General features: G+C 50.9%; 1 protein-coding gene across 1 annotated transcript; it reads right to left on the bottom strand.

Annotated features, from left to right (window-relative positions):
• Positions 1-962: 962 nt before the first annotated feature.
• On the bottom strand, positions 963-10,913 carry LOC124030254 (kinesin-like protein KIF13B; the record flags this gene model as incomplete). The annotated part of the gene is made up of 4 exons (XM_046341677.1): positions 963-1,169; positions 3,214-3,325; positions 8,110-8,222; positions 10,779-10,913. Coding segments are annotated over 4 exons (567 nt in total), but the record flags the coding sequence as incomplete, so codon positions are not given.
• Between the last annotated feature and the right edge of the window lie 534 nt (positions 10,914-11,447).

The raw sequence follows: 11,447 nt of genomic DNA, 5'->3' as shown, positions 1-11,447 counted from the left end.
GTTAGTGCAAAGGGAGGGGTTAGTGCAAAGGGGAGGAGGGGTTAGTGCAAAGGGGGAGGGGTTAGTGCAAAGGGGGAGGGGTTAGTGCAAGGGGGAGGGGTGGGGAGGGGTTAGGTGCAAAGGGGGGGGTTAGTGCAAAGGGAGGGGTTAGTGCATTTTTCTTGTTTGCTCGTAGGGTGCGGTCTTAGTGCCAGCATAGGTTTGTGGTGGTAAATAGACAGCTATGAAAAACATAGATGAAGTTATAGCAAATAGTATGGTCTACAGCTTATCATGAGGTATTCACTTCAGGCGAGTAGAACCTCGAGACTCCCTTAACATTAGAGATCACACACACCAGCTGTTAACTCACACACAACCATTATAACACACACACATTCAGATCTGGGTCTTTCATCGACTGACAGAGAGAAGACACACAAAGCAGCAGCAGTCACTTAAGCTGAGGGATGGGGCTGTAAAAATGAAACTACTCCCCCAATAAGCCATTCAACCACCAGCCACTCCCCACCAGCCACTCCCCCCACCAGCCACTCCCCCCACCAGCCACTCCCACCAGCCACTCCCCCACCAGCCACTCCCACCAGCCACTCCCCCACCAGCCACTCCCCCACCAGCCACTCCCCCACAAGCCATTCAACCACACAAACAAGTTATTCAACCTGTGTTCTAAGTCTATCCGTTAGCTACTAATCACTAGTCTGAACGGTTTTCATTGATCATTAATCCATGTTAGTGTCACCGAGATAAGAGCTGTTCAAGATGGCAGCATTGTGCAAAGTTACGAAAGTTTCACAGTCGATGTGTACCTCCGCCTCAGTGAGCTGGTGATTCCCGTTATATAATTATTAACTGTTCAGTACCTCCGCCTCAGTGAGCTGGTCTCGTAGTTTCTCCACCTCCTCCCGTAGCTCTCTGATGATGCGTGTTATATTATATAATAACTGTTCAGTACCTCCGCCTCAGTGAGCTGGTCTCGTAGTTTCTCCACCTCCTCCCGTAGCTCTCTGATGATGCGTGGGCGTTGGGGTCTCGCTGACGACGGCGTGGCTGACGATGCTCTTAGCCCGGTCAGCGTAGCGCAGCGTGGACAACGTCTCGTCGTAGTTATCACCTGCTGGACTCACCGTGGCCACCATGGCTGTCCTACTGTTACCACCCAGACTGTCCTGGAGAGAGGAGAGAGAAAAGACAGACTGTTTACTATCAGACTGTCCTGTAGAGAGGAGAGAGAAAAGACAGACTGTTTACTATCAGACTGTCCTGTAGAGAGGAGAGAGAAAAGACAGACTGTTACCACCCAGACTGTCCTGTAGAGAGGAGAGAGGAGAGAGAAAAGACACTGTTTACTACCAGACTGTCCTGTAGAGAGGAGAGAGGAGAGAGAAAAGACAGACTGTTTACTACCAGACTGTCCTGGAGAGAGGAGAGAGAAAAGACAGACTGTTTACTACCAGACTGTCCTGTAGAGAGGAGAGAGGAGAGAGAAAAGACAGACTGTTTACTACCAGACTGTCCTGTAGAGAGGAGAGAGGAGAGAGAAAAGAGACTGTTTACTACCAGACTGTCCTGTAGAGAGGAGAGAGAAAATACAGACTGTCCTGTAGAGGGAGGAAAAAGACAGGAGGAATGTGAAATCTGAAGATGAGGTTACTCCATTTTTTAAAAAAAACAGACTGTTTTTCCACATACAGTATCAGTCAAAAGTCTAGACACACCTACTCATTAAAGAACTTTTATTATTGGACTATTTTTTAAACTGTAGAATAATAGTGAAGACATCAAAAATATGAAATAACACATATGGAATCATGTTGTAAACAAACAAAAAAAAGTGTTGAACAAATTAAAATATATTTTAGATTCTTCAAAGTAGCCACCCTTTGCCTTGATGACAGCTTTGCACACTCTGGCATTCTTTTAAACAAGCTTCACCTGCAATGCTTTTTCAACAGTCTTAAAGGAGTTCCACATATGCTGAGCACTTGTTGGTCAGCTTCCTTCACTCTGCGGTCCAACTCATCTCAAACAATCTCAACTGGGTTGAGGTGGGTGATTGTGGAGGCCAGGTCATCTGATGCAGCACTCCATCACTCTCCTTCTTGGTCAAATAGCCCTTACACAAGCCTGGAGGTGTGTTGGTACATTGTCCTGTTGAAAAACAAACGATTGTCCCACTAAGCACAAACCAGATGGGACGGCATATCGCTGCAGAATGCTGTGGTAGCCATGCTGGTTAAGTGTGCCTTGAATTCCAAATGAATTACCAACATTGTCACCAGCAAAGCAGCCTCACACCTCCTCCATGCTTCACGGTGAAAACCACACATGCAGAGATCATCCGTTCACCTACTCTGCTTCTCACAAAGACACGGTGTTGGAAACAAAATATATAACATTTGGACTCATCAGACCAAAGGACAGATTTCCACCAGTCTAATGTCCATTGCTCGTGTTTCTTGGCCCAAGCAAGTCTCTCTTATTATTGGTGTCCTTGCTAGTAGTTGTTTCTTTGCAGCAATTCGACCATGAAGGCCTGACTCACGCAGTCTCCTCTGTACAGTTGATGTTGAGATGTGTCCGTTACTTGACCTCTGTGAAGCATTTATTTGGGCAGCAATTTCTGAGGCTGGTAAATCTAATTAACTTATCCTCTGCAGCAGAGGTAACTCTGGGTCTTCCTTTCCTGTGGCGGTCCCTCATGAGAGCCAGTTTCATCATAGGGCTTTATAGTTTTTGTTACTGTCTTTTTTCTCTTCGCTTATTTGAGCTGTTCTTGCCATAAAATGGACTTGGACTTTACCAAACAGGGCTATGTTCTGTATACCCCCTACCGATTGTCTTAAACGCATTAGGACTGAAAGAAATGCCACAAATTAACTTTCAACAATGCATTCCAGGTGACTACCTCATGAAGCAAGTTGAGAGAATGCCTAGAGTGTGCAAAGCTTTCAAAAGGGTGGCTACTTTGTTAAACAAATCAAAATATATCTTCACTTTTTTGGTTTCTACATTATTCCACAGTGTTGATGTTTTCTATTATTGTACAATGTAGAAAATAGTAAAAAAAGAAAAACCCTGAATGAGTAGGAGTGTCCAAACTGTTGACTGGTACTGTATGTAGTGTGGAAGGAGAGACCAGGTCAACACTGTTAGAGTTGGAGAATGTGAAATGGTGAAAAACCCATATCATGGAATTATGACTAGGCCTACCTTCAGTAGCCAGGTCAGAACTGAGTCTCTGTAGGGAACAAACTTGGTCTTGTTCTTCCCTGCTCCTTGGTCTGCCAGCGCTGAGATCACCAAGCCCAGTGTGCTTAGAGACCTGGCCACACCCACACAGTAATGAATGTTAGGAAAAACAGGACCACATCATGTGTGTTACATTTTGAGATAGAGAGAGGTGAGAGAGGGTGAGAGGTGAGAGAGGGTGAGAGGTGAGAGGTGAGAGAGAGAGGTGAGAGAGAGAGGTGAGAGAGGGTGAGAGAGGGTGAGAGAGGGTGAGAGAGGGTGAGAGAGAGAGGTGAGAGAGGGTGAGAGAGGGTGAGAGAGGGTGAGAGATGAGAGAGGGTGAGAGGTGAGAGAGAGAGGTGAGAGAGAGAGGTGAGAGAGGGTGAGAGGTGAGAGAGAGGTGAGAGAGAGAGGTGAGAGAGAGGTGAGAGAGGGTGAGAGAGAGGTGAGAGAGAGAGGTGAGAGAGGGTGAGAGGTGAGAGAGAGAGGTGAGAGAGGGTGAGAGGTGAGAGAGGGTGAGAGGTGAGAGAGAGTGAGAGAGGGTGAGAGAGGGTGAGAGAGGGTGAGAGGTGAGAGAGAGAGGTGAGAGAGGGTGAGAGGTGAGAGAGAGAGGTGAGAGAGGGTGAGAGGTGAGAGAGGGTGAGAGAGGGTGAGAGGTGAGAGAGAGAGGGTGAGAGAGGGTGAGAGGTGAGAGAGAGAGGTGAGAGGTGAGAGGTGAGAGAGAGAGGGTGAGAGAGGGTGAGAGGTGAGAGAGGGTGAGAGGTGAGAGAGAGTGAGAGAGGGTGAGAGAGGGTGAGAGAGGGTGAGAGGCCAGAGAGAGAGGTGAGAGAGGGTGAGAGGTGAGAGAGAGAGGTGAGAGAGGGTGAGAGGGTGAGAGAGGGTGAGAGAGGGTGAGAGGTGAGAGAGAGAGGTGAGAGAGAGGTGAGAGAGAGAGGTGAGAGAGGGTGAGAGGTGAGAGAGAGAGGTGAGAGAGGGTGAGAGGTGAGAGAGGGTGAGAGAGGGTGAGAGGTGAGAGAGAGAGGTGAGAGAGAGAGGTGAGAGAGAGGTGAGAGAGGGTGAGAGGTGAGAGAGGGTGAGAGGTGAGAGAGAGTGAGAGAGGGTGAGAGAGGGTGAGAGGTGAGAGAGAGTGAGAGAGGGTGAGAGAGGGTGAGAGAGGGTGAGAGGTGAGAGAGAGAGGCGAGAGAGAGAGGTGAGAGAGGGTGAGAGAGGGTGAGAGGTGAGAGAGAGAGGTGAGAGGTGAGAGAGGGTGAGAGAGGGTGAGAGGTGAGAGGTGAGAGAGAGAGGTGAGAGAGAGAGGTGAGAGAGGGTGAGAGAGGGTGAGAGAGGGTGAGAGAGGGTGAGAGAGAGAGGTGAGAGAGGGTGAGAGAGGGTGAGAGGTGAGAGAGGGTGAGAGGTGAGAGAGGGTGAGAGAGGGTGAGAGGTGAGAGGTGAGAGAGAGAGGTGAGAGAGAGAGGTGAGAGAGGGTGAGAGGTGAGAGAGAGAGGTGAGAGAGGGTGAGAGGTGAGAGAGGGTGAGAGAGGGTGAGAGGTGAGAGAGAGAGGGTGAGAGAGGGTGAGAGGTGAGAGAGAGAGGGTGAGAGGTGAGAGGTGAGAGAGAGAGGGTGAGAGAGGGTGAGAGGTGAGAGAGGGTGAGAGGTGAGAGAGAGTGAGAGAGGGTGAGAGAGGGTGAGAGAGGGTGAGAGGTGAGAGAGAGAGGTGAGAGAGGGTGAGAGGAGAGAGGTGAGAGGTGAGAGAGGGTGAGAGTGAGAGAGGTGAGAGAGAGAGGAGAGAGAGGTGAGAGAGGTGGAGAGAGGGTGAGAGGTGAGAGAGAGGGAGAGAGGGTGAGAGGTGAGTGAGAGAGGTGAGAGAGAGAGTGAGAGAGAGGTGAGAGAGGGTGAGAGAGAGAGGAGGTGAGAGAGAGGTGAGAGAGGGTGAGAGAGGGGAGAGGTGAGAGGGTGAGAGAGAGGTGAGAGAGAGGGTGAGAGAGAGGGAGAGGGTGAGAGAGGAGAGAGGGTGAGAGAGGGTGAGAGAGAGTGAGGGTGAGAGGGAGGTGAGAGAGGGTGAGAGAGGTGAGAGGAGTGAGAGAGGTGAGAGAGGGTGGAGAGAGGGTGAGAGGTGAGAGAGAGAGGTGAGAGAGGGTGAGAGAGGTGAGAGAGAGAGAGAGAGAGAGGTGAGAGAGAGAGGTGAGAGAGGGTGAGAGGTGAGAGAGGGTGAGAGGTGGGTGAGAGGTGAGAGAGGGTGAGAGGTGAGAGAGAGAGGTGAGAGAGGGTGAGAGGTGAGAGAGAGAGGTGAGAGAGGGTGAGAGGTGAGAGAGAGAGGTGAGAGGTGAGAGAGAGAGAGAGAGGGGTGAGAGGTGAGAGAGAGAGTGAGAGGTGAGAGAGGGTGAGAGGTGAGAGAGAGAGAGAGAGGGTGAGAGGTGAGAGAGAGGTGAGGGGGTGAGAGGTGAGAGGTGAGAGGTGAGAGAGGGTGAGGTGAGAGGTGAGAGAGAGAGGTGAGAGAGAGGGTGAGAGAGGGTGAGAGGTGAGAGAGAGAGGGTGAGAGAGGGTGAGAGGTGAGAGAGGGAGAGGTGAGAGAGAGAGGTGAGAGAGAGGTGAGAGGGGTGAGAGGTGAGAGAGGGAGAGAGGGTGAGAGAGAGGGTGAGAGAGAGAGGTGAGAGAGGGTGAGAGGTGAGAGAGAGAGGTGAGAGGAGGGTGAGGTGAGAGAGGGTGAGAGGAGAGGTGAGAGAGAGAGGTGAGAGAGAGGTGAGAGAGGGTGAGAGGTGAAAGAGAGGTGAGAGGAGGGTGAGAGGTGAGAGAGAGAGGTGAGAGAGGGTGAGAGGTGAGAGAGGAGGTGAGAGAGGGTTGAGAGGTGAGAGGTGAGAGAGGGTGAGAGGTGAGAGAGAGAGGTGAGAGAGGGTGAGAGGTGAGAGAGAGAGGTGAGAGAGGGTGAGAGGTGAGAGAGGGTGAGAGAGGGTGAGAGAGGGTGAGAGGTGAGAGAGAGGGTGAGAGAGGGTGAGAGGTGAGAGAGAGAGAGAGAGGCAGAGAGAGGAGAGAGAGAGGGAGAGAGGTGAGAGAGGGTGAGAGGTGAGAGAGAGAGGTGAGAGAGGGTGAGAGGTGAGAGAGGGAGAGAGAGGGTGAGAGGTGAGAGGTGAGAGAGGGTGAGAGAGGGTGAGAGGTGAGAGAGGGTGAGAGGTGAGAGAGAGAGGTGAGAGAGGGTGAGAGGTGAGAGAGAGAGGTGAGAGAGGGTGAGAGGTGAGAGAGGGTGAGAGAGGGTGAGAGAGAGAGAGGTGAGAGAGGGTGAGAGGTGAGAGAGAGAGGAGGTGAGAGAGAGGTGAGAGAGAGGTGAGAGAGGGTGAGAGAGGTGAGAGAGAGAGAGAGAGGGGTGAGAGAGGGTGAGAGAGAGGTGAGAGGGAGAGAGAGGTGAGAGAGAGAGGTGAGAGAGAGAGGTGAGAGGGAGGTGAGAGAGAGAGGTGAGAGAGGGAGAGTGAGAGAGAGGTGAGAGAGGGTGAGAGAGAGAGAGAGAGAGAGGTGAGAGAGAGGGTGAGAGAGAGAGGTGAGAGAGAGAGGTGAGAGAGAGAGGTGAGAGAGAGAGGGAGAGAGAGGTGAGAGAGAGAGGTGAGAGAGAGGAGGTGAGAGAGAGAGGTGAGAGAGGGTGAGAGAGGGTGAGAGGTGAGAGAGAGAGGTGAGAGAGGGAGAGAGAGAGAGAGAGAGGTGAGAGAGAGAGGGAGAGAGGGTGAGAGGTGAGAGAGGGTGAGAGAGGGTGAGAGAGAGAGAGAGGTGAGAGAGAGGTGAGAGAGGTGAGAGGTGAGAGAGAGAGGTGAGAGAGGGAGAGAGGTGAGAGAGGGAGGAGAGAGGGTGAGAGGGAGAGAGAGAGGTGAGAGAGGGAGAGAGGAGAGAGAGGTGAGAGGTGAGAGAGAGAGGTGAGAGAGGGGGAGGTGAGAGAGGGTGAGAGGTGAGAGAGAGAGGTGAGAGAGGGTGAGAGGTGAGAGAGGGTGAGAGAGGGTGAGAGGTGAGAGAGAGAGGTGAGAGAGAGGTGAGAGAGGGTGAGAGGTGAGAGAGAGAGGTGAGAGAGGGTGAGAGGTGAGAGAGGGTGAGAGAGGGTGAGAGAGGGTGAGAGGTGAGAGAGGGTGAGAGGTGAGAGAGGGTGAGAGGTGAGAGAGAGAGGTGAGAGGGAGAGGGTGAGAGGGAGAGGGAGAGGTGAGAGAGGGTGAGAGGTGAGAGAGAGAGGTGAGAGAGGGTGAGGGTGAGAGGTGAGAGGAGAGAGGTGGAGAGAGGGTGAGAGGTGGAGAGAGAGGTGAGAGGGTGAGGGAGAGAGAGAGGTGAGAGAGGGTGAGAGGTGGAGAGGAGAGGTGAGAGAGGGTGAGAGGTGAGAGAGAGAGTGAGAGAGAGGTGAGAGGTGAGAGAGAGGTGAGAGGGAGAGAGGGTGAGAGGTGAGAGAGAGAGGTGAGAGAGAGAGGTGAGAGAGGGTGAGAGAGAGGAGAGGGTGAGAGGTGAAAGAGGTGAGAGAGAGGTGAGAGAGAGGAGAGAGGTGGGAGAGGGTGAGAGGTGAGAGAGAGAGGTGAGAGAGGTGAGAGAGGGTGAGAGGTGAGAGAGAGGTGAGAGAGGGTGAGAGGTGAGAGAGGGTGAAAGAGAGGTGAGAGGGTGAGAGAGAGAGGTGAGAGAGGGTGAAAGAGAGGTGAGAGAGGGTGAGAGGTGAGAGAGAGAGGTGAGAGAGGGTGAAAGAGAGTTGAGAGACGGGTGAAAGAGAGTTGAGAGGGTGAGAGAGACGTATGAGCGAGAGAGAGAGATGTGTGAGAGAGGGTGAGAGACGTGTGAAAGAGAGGTAAGAGGGTGAGAGAGACGGGTGAGAGAGAGACGGGTGAGAGAGAGACGGGTGAGAGAGAGAGATGTGTGAGCGAGAGAGAAAGATCTAGAGAACCTACTTGTTGATGTTGCTTCCTTCCTTCATCCTCTCTCCAGTAGCTCCACTCTTAGCAGCTCTCTCACTGCCGGCCAGATCCACCAGACTCAGCTTACTGACCTTCTCCCCACTGGTCTACAACAACAACAACAACACAGGGTTATATAGAGCTGCCAGCCAGATCCACCAGACTCAGCTTACTGACCTTCTCCCCACTGGTCTACAACAACAACAACAACACAGGGTTATATAGAGCTGCCAGCCAGATCCACCAGACTCAGCTTACTGACCTTCTCTCCACTGGTCTACAAACATGGGTTATATAGAGTTAACATAGAAACACCACACGGCTCTAAATAGAGCTCTACGAAACACCACACGGCTCTACGAAACACCACATGGCTCTACAAAACACCACATGGCTCTAAATAGAGCTCTACGAAACACCACACGGCTGTAAATAGAGCTCTACGAAACACCACATGGCTCTACAAAACACCACACGGCTCTAAATAGAGCTCCACGAAACACCACACGGCTCTACGAAACACCACACGGCTATACAAAACACCACACGGCTCTAAACAGAGCTCTACGAAACACCACATGGCTCTACAAAACACCACACGGCTCTAAATAGAGCTCTACAAAACACCACATGGCTCTACGAAACACCACATGGCTCTACAAAACACCACACGGCTCTACAAAACACCACACGGCTCTACAAAACACCACACGGCTCTAAATAGAGCTCTACAAAACACCACATGGCTCTACGAAACACCACATGGCTCTACAAAACACCACACGGCTCTACAAAACACCACACGGCTCCAAACAGAGCTCTACGAAACACCACACGGCTCTAAACAGAGCTCTACGAAACACCACACGGCTCTAAACAGAGCTCTACGAAACACCACATGGCTCTACGAAACACCACAAGGCTCTACAAAACACCACACGGCTCTAAATAGAGCTCTACAAAACACCACATGGCTCTACGAAACACCACATGGCTCTACAAAACACCACACGGCTCTACAAAACACCACATGGCTCTACAAAACACCACATGGCTCTACAAAACACCACATGGCTCTACAAAACACCACACTGGCCTACAAAACACCACACGGCCCAAACAGAGCTCTACGAAACACCACACGGCTCTAAATAGATTTCACAAACACCACATGGCTCTACGAAACACCACACGGCTCTACAAAACACCACACGGCTCTACAAAAACACCACACGGCTCTACAAAACACCACACGGCTCCAAACAGAGCTCTACGAAACACCACACGGTCAAACAGAGCTTCCCACGAAACATCACGGCTCTAAAACACCACACGCTACTTCACGAACACCACACTGGCCTACAAAACACTGACACTTTGCCCTAAACAGGAGCCCCACTTGAACACCACACGGCTCTAAACAGAGCTCTACGAAACACCACACGGCTATTCTATGGAACAGGGCTCTAAACAGAGTGCTATGAAACACCACACAGCTCTAAACAGAGCTCTACGAAACACCGCACGGCTCTATGGAACAGGGCTCTAACAGAGTGCTATGAAACATGTTATTTGTTGGCAACACAACGTTAGCAACAACGCTAGCTGGAGAAAATAATGTCAGTGGAGAAAAATTGAAAGTATTTTTTTTGTTAAATAAATGATTTTAGATGAAACCACAGTGATGTCAACACATGTATTCACGCATGTCAAAGCAATGGACCTACCCTAGAACCCAGGTCTGTGACTGTGTTGGACCTACCCAGAACCCAGGTCTGTGACTGTGTGTGTTGGACCTACCCCAGAACCCAGGTCTGTGACTGTGTGTTGGACCTACCCCAGAACCCAGGTCTGTGACTGTGTTGGACCTACCCCAGAACCCAGGTCCGTGACTGTGTTGGACCTACCCCAGAACCCAGGTCCGTGACTGTGTTGGACCTACCCCAGAACCCAGGTCCGTGACTGTGTTGGACCTACCCTAGAACCCAGGTCTGTGACTGTGTTGGACCTACCCCAGAACCCAGGTCTGTGACTGTGTGTGTTGGACCTACCCTAGAACCCAGGTCTGTGACTGTTTTGGAACCACCCAGAACCTGTGGTCTCAGACTGTGTTGGACCTACCCCAGAACCCAGGTCTGTGACTGTGTGTTGATCCTACCCCAGAACCCAGGTCTGTGACTGTGTGGATCCTACCCCAGAACCCAGGTCTGTGACTGTGTTGGACCTACCCCAGAACCCAGGTCTGACTGTGTTGGACCTACCCCAGAACTCCAGGTCTGTGACTGTGTTGACCTACCCCAGAACCCAGGTCTGTGACTGTGTTGGACCTACCTCAGAACCCAGGGTCTGCACTAGGTTGATCCTCCCCAGAACCCAGGTCCGTGACTGTGTTGGACCTACCCCAGAACCCAGGTCTGTGACTGTGTGTGTTGGACCTACCCCAGAACCCAGGTCTGTGACTGTGTGTTGGACCTACCCCAGAACCCAGGTCCGTGACTGTGTTGATCCTACCCCAGAACCCAGGTCCGTGACTGTGTGTGTTGGACCTACCCCAGAACCCAGGTCTGTGACTGTGTGTGTTGATCCTACCCCAGAACCCAGGTCTGTGACTGTGTGTTGGACCTACACCAGAACCCAGGTCTGTGACTGTGTGTTGGACCTACCCCAGAACCCAGGTCCATTAGAGTGTGTGTGAGGATGATGTTGAAGACGGCATGGGACCTGCTGCTCTCCTCGTTCATATTCGTGGCTGCTACTGTACGAGACTTGTTACCCTCTGACATCAGACACTCTATGTCCTGTAGAGAGAGAGACAGAGACCGAGAGAGAGAGACCGAGAGAGAGAGAGAGAGGGGGAAGGAGAGAGGGAAGGAGAGAAAGAGAGAGAGAGAAAGCTATATATATACATATATGTTATTATGTGGCTTATGGAAATGTATATATTATATATATATGTTTATATATATATATATATTTATATATTATATATATATATGTAAAGGAGAGAGGGAAGCGTATATGTTATGTTACATAAGTTTATATATATATATATAAAGATAGAAAGAGTTGCATTGGCCGGTCCTCTAATGCAAGCACTTAGAAATAGTAGAAACACCAGTCCTCTCTGACAAACAAAATGTATTTCAATGAGACCACGCTAAATAATAGAAGTAAAGAAAATGTATTCCAATGCGACCACGCTGGGCCAATAGAAGTAAAGAACATGTATTCCAATGCTAATCATCGCTGGATCAATAGAAGTAAAGAAAATGTATTCCAATGAGACCACGCTGACCAAATAGAAGTAAAGAAAATGAAATGATATAAAACTT

This window comes from Oncorhynchus gorbuscha, unplaced genomic scaffold, assembly GCF_021184085.1.
Source record: "Oncorhynchus gorbuscha isolate QuinsamMale2020 ecotype Even-year unplaced genomic scaffold, OgorEven_v1.0 Un_scaffold_10213, whole genome shotgun sequence".
Lineage (NCBI taxonomy): Eukaryota > Metazoa > Chordata > Actinopteri > Salmoniformes > Salmonidae > Oncorhynchus > Oncorhynchus gorbuscha.
The sequence above is the reverse complement of the archived record's forward strand: the minus strand, read 5'-3'. Positions and strand labels throughout refer to the sequence as shown.